We start from the raw sequence: 18,619 nt of genomic DNA, 5'->3' as shown, positions 1-18,619 counted from the left end.
GTGGCAGAGAACAGAATCAGTTGGTCCTGCCTGGGCCTGTGCTTCTCGAGGTGAAAGGCAGTTGAGGGCTCCCAGACCATGACAATGATGACTTCTCACTAAATCACGTGTGGGGCTTCCGGAGGCAGAAATCACCTAAAGCTTTTTTCTTATAAACAAGCCTACTGTCTATCTCCTTAGTTGCGTGTTAAATTTCCCTCTGCCAAGAGACTTAAGCTCTATGTTTATTTTCCTTTCCAAGTATATGACCCTTCTATACTAGGTTATTTATAGTGTTAAGTACCAAAAAAAGCTACTTAAATTATAACTCATAAATGATAATATATGCATCTAATAGCTGAAAGTTAGCTTTATTTTAGTAAAGTCATTTTTTCTGGGGGAAGGATGGCTTGCAAGCTGTGTTCAGGGGGCCCAGGAGATACTGTGTCAGTCAACGGAGCTGTCAATTCAGTGAGGATGCAATGTTGCTCAAGCCCCATGGTGCCAGGGACCGTTGGAGGACACCAGTTCCCCATCCTGGCAGTACCTGGGGTCTCCAGAGTGATTCTGGTGATGCATGTGCGAGACACCCTTTGGTGTTAGGGACGGAACCTGGTTTAGTCACATGCAAGGCATGCAACCCAAGTCCTGTACTATCTTCCTTGGCTCATGTTTTGCTCTGTTTTTAAGAATTATATTTATGAAAAGACACCAAGCTGCTGAATCATTCCAGGCAGTCTGGTCTTCGGGCTGAGAACTCTGGGGCCTTCTAGGAATGGGGATGGGTAGATTCCCCTCCCTGAGAGCAACAGGGAGAAGGCCCAGCACCCCCCAGCCCCACCCAGCATCCTCCGGCATGTAAATGACCTTGCTCAACAACTGAACTTCATCAAGTCACCAAGCCACCAAATCATCCCACCTCCGTAGCTCCTGGAACACATAGCCACAGATGTAGCTGTGCCATGCCCCCAAATTTCACAGTACCAACAGCCCAGTAGGAGCACAGCATTTTTGATGGGAAAGTTGCCTAGAAGCTCACCAAACTCAATGAGTGAGAACAATAACACAGAAGGCTCAACTAATCCTCAGACAATAACTTTAGTAACATTGTGAGATATAAAAAGGATCACAAATTGACTTTTATTGATTTGTTGCTTTGAAATTCCATTTGCATCTTGTAACAAACAATATTAAGTAAATTTGTGCCTGTTAAGGGGGAAGGTTTGGGAGGGGGTGGGAAACTAGGGACATTGGTGGAGGGAAGATCACACTGGCAGTGGGATTGGTGTTAGAACATGCTGGAAACAAATACTGGAAACAACTGTATTATGAACAACTTTGTGAATCATGACAATTAAATAAAAAATTAAAAAATTAGACTTATGAGTCATTAAGATATAAAGAAGTATGTAAATGCAACAAGCACAATCATAGGTATATGTAGGATAACATAGGGTTTGTCCTTTTAGCCTTGCCGCAGGGAGCTTGGTTTACCTTAAAGCAATGTCCTTTCTGTATGGTCACAGGAAGACAGTTAATATTATGCTTTGTAACTTGGGAGTTGATTGACTCCAATAATATTTGCTCCTGGGCATCTGCTTTCTCAATTCAGTTGCCTTTAGTTCCTAGCAACCCAAAAGCAGGGTCCCAACGAGGGATGGAATGGACCCAGGGCAAGCTGTGAGCTACCCTGGCATCAAAATGGGCCAGGCCAAAGCGCCAAAGTACTCAACTATAAGTTGAGAGCATGGTCATAGACAAATGCTGTTATGATCCAAAAGTAACAACGAGACTAGGACCCTGCTGGGGTTAGGAAGACTAACCTGGTCTGAAGACTGTGGTCTGGAATATACAGTGAGATGTACTCACAAAGAACCAAACTTTAAGTTTTATATATATCTTACTGTGCTCATACTGAATGAAATTGCTAGAAATATTAGAAGTAGATTTATTACAACTATTTAAGTGAATTACTAGCTGAGGATGGAAGAAAGCGACACACCTTTGTTTGGATCCCACCCTTGAGCAGATCTCCTAGTAATCTGGAGTAATCTCCTTAGATGAGATTTTGTTAATCTCCTGGGAGAGTGGTATTACCCCTCTTTGTTGATTTGTTAATGTTCAACCCACCTTTGTATCACCATGTGATACAAATGTGATTGCTATATAAACTGTAAGAGAAGTAGAGAGAGAAGACACAGAAGCAGAGCACAAAGTGAAAGAGAATCGGGTTGTCATCGGAGCCAGAATCAGGAGAAAGAAAGAGCACAAAGCGAGTGAGAGTCAGAGTCAGAAGTAGTGGTCAGTGTCAGAAGTAAGGGTCAGAGTCAGAAGTAAGAGACAGAGTCAGAAGTGAGAGCAAGAAGGGCTCCAGAGAGAGAAGCAGAAGGTCTCTGGAGAGAGAGAGAGTAAGAAGAGAGATTGGAAGAGACCAGAGGGGAGACTACAGAGACAGAGTCAGAGACAAAGAGACAGGCAGAAGAGAGCACAGCAGCACACACAGAAGCAGAGCACAAGGAGGAACCATCTGGATCCAGTCCATACACAGCAGCTCGAGAGCACCGAACGCAAGCAGAGAGAGAGAGAGAGAGAGAGAGAGAGAGAGAGAGAGAGAGAGAGAGAGAGAGCACTACCCTGAGAGCCCGCGAACAACACATCACCCTTCTGCGCGTGCACGCTTTTGTATTTTTTTACAGGTATATGCATTTTGTAATACAGTTTTTTGAAGTTAGGAAAGTTTATCCTTAAAAATACTCATTAGATAACTAAATTTTCAGGTAACTCAGAAAAATTTTGAAATACATAAGTGATGGGGAATATAACATAGAAAAAGAAAGAAGGGGGACTGGAGAGATAATATAGTGGGTAGGTGCTTGCTATGCACGTAGCTCACCTGTTTTTTATCATTGGCACCCCATATGGTCCCCTGAGTCCCACTAGGAGTGATCCCTGAGTGCAAAATCAGAAATAAGTCCTAACTACCACTGGGTGTTGCCCCCAAATAATCATGAAAGCAAATAAACAAAAACAAAAATAAAAGAGTAAGGTTCAGATAAATATGTATATTTTCTGATATGTGCATATTAGAGAAATCCATTACAAAATTAAAAAATTAAAAAATATTACCTGATTTTGCTGGTGATAAGATCCATTAAAGTATATTTCAAGTGTATTTAGCAGTTATTTGTAATGAACTTTATAATGAGTAGTTAAAATAAGCTTTGGATATTTTCCAGCAAGTCATCTTATGTACAGGAATCATGCATATTTAGAAATAAATTCACAAAGAACAGAGTTCTCCTGACTTAATTTATCCTGAAATACTTACAGTTCTTTAAGGTTGGACAGTGTCCTGATTGCAGTGGGGAATTCATCAAGGTTATTATAATTTAAGTCCCTGGAAGTAAATAAAAAATATTTTCAGTTTTTTACAAAAAGTTCATGTTTACATTCTTTTCTTTTTTTTAATGTCAGCTCCTTCTTTCTTTCTTCCTTCCTTCCTTCCTTCCTTCCTTCCTTCCTTCCTTCCTTCCTTCCTTTCTTTCTTTCTTTCTTTCTTTCTTTCTTTCTTTCTTTCTTTCTTTCTTTCTTTCTTTCTTTCTTTCTTTCTTTCTTTCTTTCTTTCTTTCTTCTCTTTCTTTCTTTCTCTCTTTCTTTCTTACTTCCTTTCTTTCTTCCTTGGTCACACCAGCGTGCACAGGGGTTACTCCTGGCTCTGCACTCAGGAATTACTCCTGGCAGTGCTTGGGGGACCATATGGAATGCTGGGAATAGAACCCAGGTCAACCGCATGCAAAGCAAATGCCCTACCTGCTGTTCTATCGCTCTGGCCCCCCTACAATATCTTTAAAGAAAGCTAACTTGCTATTCCAAAAGACCAGTATAACTGATGGAAAGTCTCAATCCTTTCCTTGATGGAATTAGACGCTGACCACCATCTATCCAGAATCATCACATTCAAATAGTAACTGCAGGAATCCAGAGAAATTCTGGGTTATGAGTTCAGGGATGCGTGCACGCTAATGTGGCTCTTCTCCTGAATCTGGCCGGTTTGTGTGTGTGCCCCTTGGGGGCTGCTGAATCACATCCTGTTTCACCCTCTGGCATTTCCGCTCTCCTTTTCACTCCCATGGAGAGAACATCTTGAAGAGCTGCTCCTCTTGAGAAGACCCATATGTCTCCCAGCCTGAGGTCCGTGAAAATGACCGGCTTCTGGAAAGTTCATGTGGTACTGTGCATTCTCAGGAAGGACCAAGTCTAAAATTTCCTCTAGTATCCCAACTACTTATTCAGATCAGAAATATGATGTTTTCCTTGGTCCGTGTGGCAAGGTTCTCTATTATCTATCCTTCACCCGCAGAGACGGAATGACCAGTCTCAAATAATTAATTTCTGTTATGACACAAACAGCCTTTAATTCTGCTATTCGCAAGCGCTTTGTAGACTTACTTCACCTCATATCTAGATTTTTGTATGAAAAAATAATTGCCTCCTGGTTTCTGGGAATGGCAGATTTCCCAGATGACGCAGAAAAACCTTTTGGTCAGGCAATCAGATCAATGTGGTTAGATCTTCCTCTGTGGAGAAGAATTGCTATTTAATTTTAAGAGAGATAATTTGCCTGAGTTAAACATGAATCAAGATTCCTACTTGTCTGGCACAAAGCAACCTTAAGCTATACTACAGGCAGGAAACTCATGTCTTTTGTGGACATAAATTTTCTTCCTGTTTGTAAATCTCTCCAGATGCTCTGTTTTGATTAAACGAGGATTGGGCCTTATAAATTACTTGGATTTCTAGTGAGGGAAAGGAAGAGGCTGGGAGTAACCAATTTACTGATCTTCTTTAGCCCTGGGCTAGGTGAAGGGGGTGGGAAGGGTGGGGGAGTGGGGAACAAGTGGATGCTTATGAATTTATCCTAAAGTATTTTGCTCTGTGGTATTTGTATGCAATCCTGGGTCCTCACCTTAAACATGGGAGGGGAGAAAAAAAGGGAAAGACTATTTATGGAACTAATTATCAAAGCCCATCTTATTTTCAGTTCCTGTTTGTTCAAAAGGACTGGAAGGTGCTTTCCATGGCTAAGATCCCCAGCCCAGCCCCATAGCGATAAAGAGGATATTCTCATTTTTTTCCTTGCATTTGGCCAGGAACTGCTGGCCTAGGCCATTCAACTGACATCAAAGTCCAGTCCGGACAAGCTCATCTTGGGCATCTCCTCAGGACAATGATTCTTTCCTTTTAACCCAAACACAAGGTCACTTCATTCTAGAAAGAAAGCTCTCAGTGCTCATTGACTCCAAGAAGACCACCAACAGATGATACTTCAAAAACTCTTGGATGCAGATTTGGTTGGTGGTAAAGCTGACCTGCTAGCTACACATTTTGAATTCCGTCTGTTACTGAATAATGAACTCCAAGATTTTTGGAGGTGGTCTCTGCTCATCCTCTTCTTCAGTTTCCACCTTGCAGAGTCACACTAGCCTTGTGTGGTATGCTGTATTTGAGTCTTAAAGACACAGGAGTTGTGAGAAGGGGACATCATTACAGTCTCTCCCAATATACCCAGGACCCTCAATGCCTGTCACCTTCTCCCTACCCCTTTCAGGCAACATGGCAATGAGGTATAGCACCTTTTCTGGGAAAAGGCTGACTTCGGTGTGTCCCTTAAGAACATTCTCACAGTGGCTCTGGGTAGGGCTATGATGTGACTCAGCTCTCTCAACTCTGTTTTTGTTGTAAGAAACTCAGAACTGAATGTCCAGCCTTTTCTTTGGAAGTACTGTAAGATGGTAAACATGGATTTCAAAAGCAAACTGGGGAAGAAAGCAAATCATTCTGGCATAACAACTTTATCAATCGATTCTAACGTGGGATAAGTAGTGGTTTCTCCCATAGGTAGGATCTAAGGATGAACTAAAAGCATGTATGCTAAATGATCAGTGCAGTATTTGATTGTAGATATACTTATTAAATAAATGGTAGCAAATGACACTTTGCAGTCTTTGGTTGCTTTTGGGAACCCTCATTGCTTGCTAATGAGATTCCTGTTCATCTCAGATTGAGCATTTGCCTACTCTGGCAAATCCTCTCATTCAGTGGGGGTGATTAGACTCATGAATAGTGAGCCTGAGTGACAATACAGAATTGATCTTTGACAGGAGACACACATTCCTAAGCAAACAGTCACCCCTCAGTAGAGAACATCTCATTTAGTGATAATGATGCTAACTAATCTACCAGCCTCATTCGATTAAAATAAAATCTCAGTTCTATTGTTTAGCTTTGTGGGGTATGTGCATATGTATGTGTAGAATAAAGCCACCATTAATATCTGTTTAGAGCTGATGCAATTAACCAAACCAAACAGCACTTTTGACTTTAAGGCTATTTTGAGTCCTTCAGAATACTCATGAAAACACTGAAAAAAGGGAAACAAATAAAAGGTCAACTTACAAAGTCTCTAGACTGTGGAGCCCATCAAAGCATTTCTTTCCCAGGGAGTGGATTCTATTATTATGGAGATGCCTGCAAAAGAACGTTATAGACAGCCATGAAGGCACACAGAAACGTAGGCGCAACATTTAGATCCCTTAAATTCAAGGAAACTTATACCCCAGGAATGCCCTGACTATATGCAAGAAGACATGCTTTGTTTAACTTTTTAAAAATGGTCTTAAGTTCTTTCACTCTTCATGTGAAGTCTACTGCAGACTGTATTAAGTAGTTACAGAGTTTTACCATTCGGGTTTGAGATATCAGGGAGTATATATAATCTGGACAATATGGCTGACCGAAGAAAATTCATGTTGTTCAGTCTGGTTTTGGGATTGAGATGTGAAGCAGAGATATTGATCATCATCATTGAAAATGGAGCATGGAGGTGAGCATTTTCTATTAAAGCTGATGTATTACAATAGCTTCATCCCTAGGGCCAGGACACAGACTAACAGGAAACAATCATTTCAACTGCAGATAATGGTGGCCAGATATTTTTAGCTGCCCAAAGAGATGAGCTCTTTTGACATAGTCCTGATGTGTGTAATTGTCATCTTTGGCTCAAGGATAAATCATTCATACCAGGACCAGTGAAAACGGCTGTACAACAGTGAAAACTGGACCCAATCCCAAAGGGACGTATCCAAAATGGACTTATCAAAATGGTGAAAGAGTAGCTGAATCTCTAAAGATCTATTCCCTCTAGTGGAAGAAAATATTAAAGCACCTACCCAAATATGGTAGGTCTGTAGCAGGATCTTTCTACGTGGGATTCAGCTTAGAAATTTGTGAACAGTATCACAAATTTCTTATCCTTCCATACTATTTATTTTTAGTTCTGTGAAATATATATTGTTTTCATGTGAGAGCTATGTGACATTTATTGAGGATCTTTTTTAACACTTGGGAAAGATGCTGCAGGGAATTGAAAATAATGGCTAAGATGCAGTCCAGCACTCGAGGAATAAATAGTACAGTGCAAGAGACAAGTCAAGTGGAATAATGAAAGGTAGCCATGGGCCAGTAGGCAGACAAGAAGTGAAGGAGAATTAATGCAGGAATCTATCAAGGAATTTCTGACTTCCCGATCAGCTTGTTTGACTATTAAATGTATGGGGGCATATTCTGACCCTCCTTATTTACTGCATTTCTCCCTCTGGATATTGTACCCACCGTCTCACACAAATAAGATGGAGTGTTCTAAGCTAAGCTATGAACACTATGCTAAGCTACATCCCTGGTCCCTTGTATTGTTACACCCTTTAATGACGACTTGAAAATCATTTTGATTTATAAAATAATAAAAGCTAAAACCAGTTGGAGTGGATGGATAGATGCCATACAAAGGCATTTGGGTTCTCTTTCTTTGATAGGAATTCAAGAAGGTCAATACTAACAAGGGCATATTTCAATTTGGTCTGAATTATAAATTATTATCAGAAACAAAGTATTTTTACTCACTTGGGTCACTGTACCATCGTACAATGTGGTAGTTGGTTATATACAACACAATGGACTTCACTAGGGAGAGGTCATATTTTATTATTTTTGACAACCCAACAATGCTTGGTGCTTTACCGGTACTCCATAAATGTGATTTAATTCTCTAATACAATTAAAATATGTATGAGTCATTTTGGGAGGGGCCAAGGGTGACCTCCCTTAAAATGTACCTGTTGAAGGTTTGAGGGCCTAGTACTATAAGGTCAATGGTTTATAGTGAATTTAGAACTCAGAGAGAGAGAGAGAGAGAGAGAGAGAGAGAGAGAGAGAGAGAGAGAGAGAGAGAGAGAGAGAGAGAGAGATCTCAATAAAACTTACAGAACTACCAAGCTGGAGAGGTTTCCAAAGGCATAGTCTGGTATGTGGTGTATTTTGTTCAGGGCCAAAGTCATGGCTTGCAAGGCTGATAAACTTCTGAAAGCTTGGACAGGGATTTCGGTCAGAGCGTTGTCATCCAGCCACAGGTGTCTCAGGGAATGCAGCCCACTGAAACAACTTGGGGGGACGTAACTGATGTGGTTGGCATCCAGACGCCTGGGGAAGAAAACAAGCAAGAATGGAAAAAGGAGCGAGGCCTAGGCAAGAGGTGAGCCTGGCAAAAAATCCCTCAGCATGTTGATTGACAGGAGTGGAAGATGGCGTGGGCCTGCATTGAATCCTTTGACATCTGGAGGATTTTGCTCTTGGTAGAAGCAGAACCATGGCTTCTTAAGTCCCCTTGGCTGTAAAATTCCACGATGCTATGATTCTCTTCCAAGCTTGTGGGTAATATGCTTTCCTGCACGCAAGTGGCCTCCCCCAGGGTATAAAGTTTCAGGGTGATGATCTTTTAGCTTTCTTTTCTGACACCAAGAGAAAGACACCCTCCTTCCCCCCTCCACCCCATGCCAAATATATGTCTTGGCTTTCCTGGGTTGTTTTGAACACACTAAACATGCTAATCTACTAGTTTGTTCATTCCACTCTGGGAAAAAGACTATTTCTGGAATTGTCTATTAGAGAAGGCCTGACTAATTTTTAAAGGCTGTTAGAAATAGCCACGGGGAGAGGAGAGCCAGAGCCTCCCTTTTTTACTCAAGACAGTGTTGAAAACCTTAAAAACTACTGGCATTTCTGCTCATCCTGACCACTTGTGTTGGGCTGATACTTGTTTTTCCTGACATTTTAAATGAATAATAAAATTAACAGCTTTCCTGGTTTTTGCTTCCTTTCCCCACTCACCACTTTTTTTTTTTTAATGGGGAAACACATCTAAAAATAGGCCTGGTTAGTGAGCTGCTGTAGTTTCAAAGCCAGCAGAGGGAGTGCATGACATTTAATTTGCCTTAATTCAACCTAAATCATAGCTATCTGACAACACCTCAACTTTTTATTTTCTTTTAAATTGAAGGGAACCTACACAAGCAAATTGCAATTTTGTGTGATGTGCATGAATAGTAGGACCACCATCTCAGCTATGCTCGATATAGTTGTCATTTTTCCCCCAATCTGTTCTGAAGATTCACACATTTGTTTGCATTGGCACAGCTAAGATTGAAAAGCAGAAGAGTTGCAGTTCATGTATGAGGAAAGATTAGAAAATCACGAGTGGATTTTGAGAAACATTTTAAGAAGCTTATAAGACTAAACAGAATCAGGAAGCACACTAGGATCCCAAAATAATCTTCTGCAAACCAAATTCATACAATTTAGAGATGGAGAGAATTCTCTATGGTGAGGATTCATCTCGGTGGAAAGAGGCTTCCTCACTTTGGTCACCTAAATTGCCCCATTCTCCTCTGGCTGCTATTTCCACAAATCAAATGGAACATAAATGAGTCCTTCAAGATATGGCCAAGTTTTGATTGTGAGATAAGGTCACTTGGAACAAACTTTAAGAGTTCAGTGCACTCAGTCGAATTTCTATCAGTATAATGATCAGTGTAGAGAGCAGAAACTCTGCTTCCAAATATCTCAAGATTCTGGCAACAAATGGAGCTGGAAATGCTAGGAAAACTCAACACCATTTCTCTCTCTTCAATGACAACAGGCTCAGTCCATGTTCAAATAGGGTATAATTTCACTGAGGGTGGGGGAGGGAGGAGGTGATTATTTTTGTTTGATGAGGTAAAGCACATATGTAAACTCTCCTTAACGATCACACTGATTAAAGAATGAAGACTTTATTTAAATAATATGTGCTTCCTTGTTTCAGTTGACATGTTGTCTGATGACTGCCAGTTGCTTATGCATTCAAGCTCCAAGTGACTTCTGTGAGTTTCAGCAATGACCACCCTCAAAGTTCAGTGTGAATGCTGGGACTCAGAGATAGAAAAGGCTCCTTCAGTATCATGTCATGGGCTGACCTTCAATAGTTAAACAACCACCAAAGATTTAGCTGTTTCTTAAAGTAAACTGGGCATCAGTTTCCAAGGCAACTCAGTTCATTTCCCTAGATGGGTGGTTTATAACACTACCTCCTTCCCCACCCCATACCCTTCAGTCCCACTCCAAAGGATGTAATCTGCCTCTTCACTGTCATTCCAGATCAATTTGATATCTAAAATGAAATGAATTGTACCATCCTAGTGCTGGAAATATTAATACTTTCACATGTCATATTTGGATACTCTAAGTGCAGCATTAAAAAGTCTCTCTCTAGTTTCTTCACATAAGTAGTAAATGAGATTCTTTCTAAGTGCAGTGTTGAAGTTCACAGCCACCTATTCTTCATGGTCCAAGCTTCAATCAGAGTGGTATATTGGTCGTCCTCAAAGGCATTATCTGACCTCATCTTAACAGAAGATCCCAGGACAAGATTGCACATGAGATTAATTACTCAGCCACTTAATATAGGGGTTCTTAGAACCATGGTTCATACTGTATGCAAAGGAACTGGCAGAGCACATGTCATATCTAGTTAGTGAATAAACACGAGCTTTTAATTTGGGCTTGGGCCACACCTGGTAGATTTTGTCAATACACTTTTGTGTTTTCCTTTATTTGGGGGGTGCTCCCCCAAAATAATTTGTTTTTTGCAGGCTGAGGGCTCCGCTCTAGGCAATACTTGCCCAACCAGTGCTAGACCCAAGGATGGAATGCTGCTCGGGCCCTGCAATGCCAGGGACCACCGAGACCTTAGCCAGCAGCACTCAGCGGCTGCAAGGGTGCACCTAGCAATGCTTTGAAGGTGATGTAGTGCCAGGATTGAACCCCAGCTAGATGTGTGTTGTTAATCTTCTGGGAGAGAGATAGAGAGAGAGACAGACAGACAGACAGACAGAGACAGAGAGAGAGAAAGGGGGAGAGAGAGAGTAAACCCACAATCCACTTCTTTGACAAATTAGAAAATTGCTTTTCATTTTTGGAAAATATAGCACTTGAGCAATGCGGTTAAGGGAAACATCTCTATATGAAAGAAAAACAGTACATGAAAACACACACAGTCTATTACTAGAAGGGACAAATTACTAGCTTACCATGTAGCTTTAAAAGTAAAGCTTTATCAGTGTTTATTTTTTCTATTTTATGCAGATGTCAAAGGGTGTGTGTATGGGGGGTGGGGACCGACCATTATCGACCATTATCTGTGAACTAGCATTAAGATTCGGAATAAGAAGTCTCAGGTTCAAGCTACTGTCATAGACCTCAGCTGTGAGACCTCAGCTTTCAGTCTGTATAATGAGGATAATACTTCTCTATCTTACTTAGATTAAAGGAAATAACACAAGAGGGCTTTGTAAACTATAAAGTCTCTTGAACATTTGAAATTGGTATTATTTGAATTCGATTAAAAGTTGTTTTTGCAAGGCCTGGGAGGACTGGTCCACAGTTGGAAGCTTGCCATGCGTGGGGAGGTAAGGAGGACAGTTAGGGTAGAGAAGGGAGCACTGTGACAATGGTAGTTAGAAATGATCACTCTGGACAAGAACTGAGTGCTGAAAGGAGGTAAAGGGATATACATGATAACCTCTCGGTACCTGTATTGCAAAGCAAAGTGCTCAAAAGGAAAGACAGAGAAAAAAGAAGAGAAAGAAAGAGAGAGAGACAGAAAACTCAAATTTTAGTTTGCTGAAAAGTTACTGAGGAAGTGCTGAGATCCAGGGGAGGAGGGGAGGAGTTGAAAGGCTGGACAGAAACTCCAGAGGAGGTGGAAGGGTGGCACTTGGTGTTGAGTGCAGATTGGCAATATATTTGAAATGATGTGAGATTTTAAAGCCAATGTTACTTCAGTAAAAGATAAGTCTAGATTAAAAAAGAATAAAATGAGTGCTCAGTGTTATTGAATTTCAGTTTGAAAAAATACAGGCTAGTTCTTTCATCCCTCAAAGCAGAAATAAAGAGACTTCATAGAAATCACTCCCCCTTTTTTTTTTGCAAGCTTTAGTGTCATTATGTATTTATCTTACAAAGGCTGGTGGTTTTGTTCACGATATCTTACTACTCATGCCATCTTCATTAAGAAAGCACAGAAGTGTGGTGACGTGAGAGAGAACACATTCTTAGAGAATGTTCCAGTAATGATCCTGGCAATTAAGCATCCATCAATAATATGACAGAGGCAGACCTAAACAGGCCTACAGTTATTGCAGCAAAACAAAGCACTTGAGCAATGGGAGTGGCCTTACCTTCATTCAGACAAATGAAAGCTCTTAATTATGATGTTGAAATGCAATCTGAAAAATAATCATTAAACGGGAAATGGTACCCATTTCATGCTCCTCATGTTACTCACAATTGATGGCAAAGTGATATAATAAAAATGTACCCCACTTCCTGTGCTGTCTATAACCACATAACTGAAGAATGTATAATAAACTGGAAAGTGAGCTAAATTAAGAGAATTGAGTCAACAATTTATGCTAAACTTGGCCTCTTAGTTAAATCTGAAATACATGGGAATGCTGATTAATTTTCTTGGAGGGGCAACTTTTCACACCTATAAAGACAAATCACAACGCATCACATAATTGCCGTGGAATTAAGTGAAAAGTTTATGAAGACTGTCTTGTGAAGAGTAAAGCATTCTACATGTGTTGGGCTTTGTTATTTAAGGAAAATCTTCATGCTTAGGAAATACGATCATTACCCCAAGCTCCCTAAAATAATCATCTGATTCTTCTGGAAGTTTCTTGAACCTTTAAACACTCAAATATTTCTACAGGAGATTGGTTTCCCCTCCCTCACTTTCAATAAACTAGTACAATTTTGATTTCCTCCTTACCAGACATCCTTGAAGGTGTATGTTCAGTAGTCATACTGCATGTTTTGACTAATACTATCAGAAGGCCTCCATCACAAAGAAAAAGAAGAGAGAGGCCCACCCCTTCTATGTTAGGCTAGCAGAAGTACAAAACAGTCCCACAAGGTTTATGTTGTCGAGTAAAAGTATGACATCATCTGATGTAAGAATAGAATTCTCCTTAGGCATGAGTTTGTGTAATGTTCCCTAGAAAGCTACAAAGGGCAAGAAATGGATTTGGTCCTGATTTTGGGGGACATGATAACACCTCTGGAAGGAGGACCCAAGGGATTTAGCCGCACCCACTGCTTGGCTGAGGGGGGCATCTTCTCAGGGGACCTCAGGGTGTCTTTCCTTACCACTGGGACAAGTCAGGACCATCCGTTTCACCTGCTAGGTTATGGTAACATCATGTATCCAATGGAACCATTTAGAGCTTGGATAACTTTGCTTCCAGAAAGTTTCTAGGCTACTTAATATCTTTCTTTCTCCCAAGAAATCTCTAAGATGTGCAGACACATGTTTCTCTGGGGCAGAGGTGTTGTACTATCTCCTGATGGGACACCCTACTGATTGGTGTGCTGTGGGAAGGTTACCCCAAGAAGAGTGTGTGTGGGTGAATGGTGGGAAAGGAAGTGACCAAAGTGATAAGAGTGAGAAAAGAAGAGTGTTTGAATGGAGCATGAAAATGGTGAGGAAGATCTGATATGACAAATATCAAATAAATCTGGCAGAATGTGATGTCCTGTCAGATGTGCCATGACTGGGATTTGATATTCCAGTCTGGTCACTGGGAAGATAGAGATTATACATGACCAGGGATGAATACTACCTATGCTATATAAACTCTCTATTATACAGATGTGAATGGTCATGTGAATACTGTTCTGTCATATCAATACGGTCTCCATGATAGTGAGAAGGTAATAGGGAAAAAACCCATTAATGTTTGTGTCAGATAATGGTAAAAATTTTTTTTGGCCCTCTGTTCAAAAGTTTTTCTTTAATGTTTTCACATACAAGGGGTTAATTGTACAGTTTCTTTTTAAAGCGAAACGTTTTGCAGATCTGCTTCACACCCATGAAAGGAATTTTTGAATTATAAATGGCCTCATTGTAGGGATTATAAAATCTATGAGATCATTCTTGCCATTGTTGTTTCAGAAAATGGTCCTTTATATACATCTTGTACATGATACCTTGCCAATGTATCACACAAACATGTTTCTTTGTTTGAGAATGTTTTTGATGAGCCATTAACTATAAGGAAGAAAGCGCTAGTCAAAAGATAAGCCATTGATCTTGGCTAATTCCCTATCAGAGATGACTGTAAAAATGTCAATTATTAACATGGATGACTCAAAGGGGAGAAAAAGTCAAAGGTGTGAAGAAACTTGCAGCTGCAGGTATTGTACAGTTCACAGAGATTCTTGCAATAAACAGAACTATGAAGCACGTGAGTCTCGTACTGGTACTGCTGTTTTACAATGGAGTGAGCAGTTTTATTCACACAATTTTTTTAAAAAATGATCAACTTTTATTCATATACACTTGTTTATTTTGTAAGACCAATTTGAAGTAAATGTCTAGAGTTAAAGGACCACTTTGACTTTACAAGTGATTTCATTTATAAAGTTATAAAATGAAAGAATCTTCAACTATTCTCTGGTTGTGAAATAAAAATCATACTTCACACTTGTGTACTAGACAGTTGAACAGGGACCTAAATTATATATATATATTTTGGGTCACACCTTGCAGTGCCTTATTCCTGGTTCTCTGCTCAGGGATCATTGCTGGCTCAAGAGACCGTGCAGGGTACTGAGAATTGAATCTTGGTCAGCTTCATCCAAGGCAAACACTTTACCCACTGTACTATTGTTCTGGACCCCTAAATTCTTATTGTGGTGAAATTTTATGGCTTGGAAACCTGATTGTATAAGAGCCAGTCAGTCACTGGAATTAAGTGTGTCAGTAATTTATTATAATTATCTTACTAGAATAATTATAATTTTCTTAGTGAAATAGGACTGCAGTGATAGCACAGTGGGTAGGGCATTTGCCTCACATGTGGCTGACCCAGGTTTGATTCCTCCGTCCCTCTCGGAAAGCCCAGTAAGCTACCGAGAGTATCTCGCCAACAAGGCAGAGCCTGGCAAGCTACCCATTGAGTATTTGATAAGCCAAAAACAGTAGCAACAAGTCTCACAATGAAGATGTTACTGGTGCCTGCTCGAGCAAATTGATGAACAAAGGATGACAGTGCTACAGTGCTATTTTACTGGAATAGAGTTTAATCTATGTGAATTTTTATCATTTGGATTCATATTGATGTATATAAATTATTCCTAATAGTATTAATTTTTTGTTTTTATTATTGTTATTTAATATTTGTGGAGTGATAAGAGGTGGAAACTTAAAGAAATTTCCACTCACATCTAAGAAGATATATGCTTCTTAAATAATATACCAGACTTCACATAAATACTATGATTGCTTATGTAGGAATTTCGGAACTTGACTTTATAATCTCCATCTTCTTTATTGGTAAACTTAAAATAAACCAGGGAGAAAGTTATTGCCTGGGATTAATTTGGTCAGGGGGTCTCCCCATCTATCCAACTCAAGAGGGAGATAGCCTAAGTTTCAGTTAAGTGCAGTAATTTGGAGATTGGTTTGCTAGCCTGACTTGGCAGCAGCTGATACAAGGTCTAACAGAATCAAGCCTCTATTTATGTTAGCAAGACAGAAAAAACATGTGTATGTATATTTTTCGCTATATAAAGCCAACTTACAATAAAGTGCCCAGTTTCTCGGACATTATCACTTCTGTGAATTTTTTAACAGTTAGATGATCAAGTAATATGAGCTTGACATCTTCTATTTCATTTTTCTCCATAGAAAACAAAGACCTTTATTTTTGTCAGGAGCATCATTAGTTTCGCCAGTACCAGGAGGGTCTGAAATCTGGGGTCATTTTTTGGATCTTCCATTGCCTCCCATCCAGTTTCTCTTCATTTATCTTCATCTCCCAGACTCTCCATTTCCACTGTCTAGTTAAGTCTCTTATCTCTTCACACCTGCATTACTGTAACAGCCCTCTAGCTGGTCCTCTTGCCTTTGATCTCTTATCTCTTCAATTAATCCTGTAGGCTGCTGCCAGATTAATCTCTCTAAAACTGAGCACTGTATCACTCACCTGTTAGGAACACACAGTTCTACATTATCACTATTCTCAAACCCAAACTTCCCATTATGATTTTCAAAGCTCTTCATACACCTGATATAATCAATGTTCTTTTTCTTCTTCCTTATTTCTGTTTCTTGTCAAGCATGTTTTTGAGCTCTAATTTCTGGGTCTTATATTTATGTGCATCCATGCCTCTTGCATATCAACATCTCATTAGCCCTTTAAGACTTAGTTTTAAGAGTCTTCCCTGAACTGTACTTAATTTTTTTTAATTAAAGAGCCATGATTTACAAAGCTGAACTGTACTCTTGTAGTAGAAAATATTCAGCTAAGGCAATGGAAATCTAAATCTTATGGACAGATCAACTTCACAAATCCCCAGAGGAACCAGTGGGGTCCAATTCAGTTTGGAAAGGAAACTGGATTTTATAGGTAGGAAAGTCCAGGATCTGGGCAATCAGTAGATTCAGGCCACAGTCAAACTATGGGATATTAGCTGAACCTGAGCAGTTGTTTAGAATGTTATTAAAGTTGGAGGCTTTAGCTCAACTCTGCTTTAGCTCAGTATCTTTTTGAATACTTTCTTTGCCTAAAATCTGTACCTGGTGCTAAGAACTTGTCTGTAAACTAGAAAAACATAGTTTCAAATTTTATAGGATATTTTCCTAAATGGTCAGTAGCTAATCAAATCCTTACAATAGAGTTTTGGATAAAGAGAAATATGGATAATAGGAGGACTTACTCCAAATGTCATCTTTTTTGAAATCTACATCTGTATTTAAAGCTGTCTGTTTAGCATCTTGAATTAGTTATCTTTATCAACTATTTCTAAGGGAGACAAGATAGTTTGTTAGTAATATGGACAGCGTTTAGAACTAGAAAGATTAGAATTCTAATCTGATCCATCTTAAACCATGTGATCTTGAAAAGGTTGATTAACTTAGGGGCTTCTTGCTTCCTTATCAGTAAGGAAATGATCATTTGGGTTCCTACTTCAAGAAGTTGCTACGTGGGGCCGGAGCGATAGCACAGCGGGGAGGGCGTTTGCCTTGCATGTGGCCGACCCGGGTTCAATCCCCGGCATCCCATATGGTCCCCCAAGCACTGCCAGGAGTAATTCCTGAGTGCAAAGCCAGGAGTAACCCCTGAGCATCGCTGGGTGTGACCCAAAAAGCAAAAAAAAAAAAAAAAAAAAAGAAGTTGCTACGAGGATGAATGGGTGATAGGGCGCAGATAAATGAGCTCAACTTGTATCAGTGGCTCCTGCTTTTGGAACATAAGATTTGAATGAGTCACATTCTCATTTTATGCTGCTAATTTTTCCATGCTCTAATGATTCTCCATGTGCCTTCTTACATTTCATCACAGACCCCTTCTATACTGCAAGGGGGAATACATCATTGTCATGAATGATCTTCCTCAGACTTCATCCTTACAAGTTTCTAGAGTCAACTTTCCAAGTTAACCTTCACTTCAGGTCACAGGACAAAAACAGTTTATTTTACTTCTCATTCCATATGATCCGTGTTATGTTTTTAGTTATTTATATATCCGATCTGACTGTCTGATACGTGATTTATCATACTGCTGGCAGATAACCTGATGTAAAAACTTTTCATGTATGGGATTTTGCATACAGCTGTCATAGTTTTTTCATATGATTTCAAAGACCATGTTCCAGTTTGAGCTCTGTCTTGCAAACACTCTGTAGATGGGGCTTTGCCTCAGAAAAGAATTTTTTTCTAATGTTTAAATTGGGAGTGGAGTCCAAGGCAAAACTTCTCTTCATAAGAGTTTACTAGGTACTGGTTCCCACATGGGTCTGTGAAATCAACTCTTAAACAGTTCATTAGATAAAACCCTTGGCCTTTAGAATGTCTTAATCCAGTTCTGTCCTAATAAGTTCCTAATATGTTGGCACTTTTGTAAAAACAATAAACAAAACAAACCAAGACCACAGACGTATAGGTGGCTTGTAAATTTCCTTTTCTGGAGACTATTTTAGTGGAAAGAATAATGTCATTAATACTAAAACCATTGTATTTTTAACCCCTTTGATCCTTTAATCTTTATTCTCTTGGTTACCTCACTTAGCTTTCTCTTTGTCTGCTCACACCTCCTTGTCTTCTGTTACTTCCTTTCCTTTCTACATCCTGGCGCTGAAACCCAATAGGCTCTTGGATATTAATAGGAAAAAAGTGCTGCTGGTTCTAGGCTTGCCTTACTTT

The 18,619-nt window shown here is 39.8% G+C and overlaps 1 protein-coding gene across 2 annotated transcripts in view; it reads right to left on the bottom strand.

The window, feature by feature from the left end:
- LGR5 (leucine rich repeat containing G protein-coupled receptor 5) overlaps positions 1-18,619 on the bottom strand; it is a 136,107-nt gene that overhangs the window by 23,132 nt on the left and 94,356 nt on the right. For both annotated transcript variants that reach the window (XM_004602671.2, XM_055118604.1), the window contains exons 5-7: positions 8,299-8,514; positions 6,436-6,507; positions 3,308-3,376 (exon numbers count right to left, since the gene is read on the bottom strand). In XM_004602671.2, coding sequence (XP_004602728.1) covers positions 3,308-3,376; positions 6,436-6,507; positions 8,299-8,514 — 357 coding nt within the window. The remainder of the gene's footprint in view (positions 1-3,307; positions 3,377-6,435; positions 6,508-8,298; positions 8,515-18,619) is intronic.

The sequence above is a fragment of the Sorex araneus genome, chromosome 10, assembly GCF_027595985.1.
Source record: "Sorex araneus isolate mSorAra2 chromosome 10, mSorAra2.pri, whole genome shotgun sequence".
NCBI lineage: Eukaryota > Metazoa > Chordata > Mammalia > Eulipotyphla > Soricidae > Sorex > Sorex araneus.
This window is presented reverse-complemented; position numbering and strand designations above follow the sequence as displayed.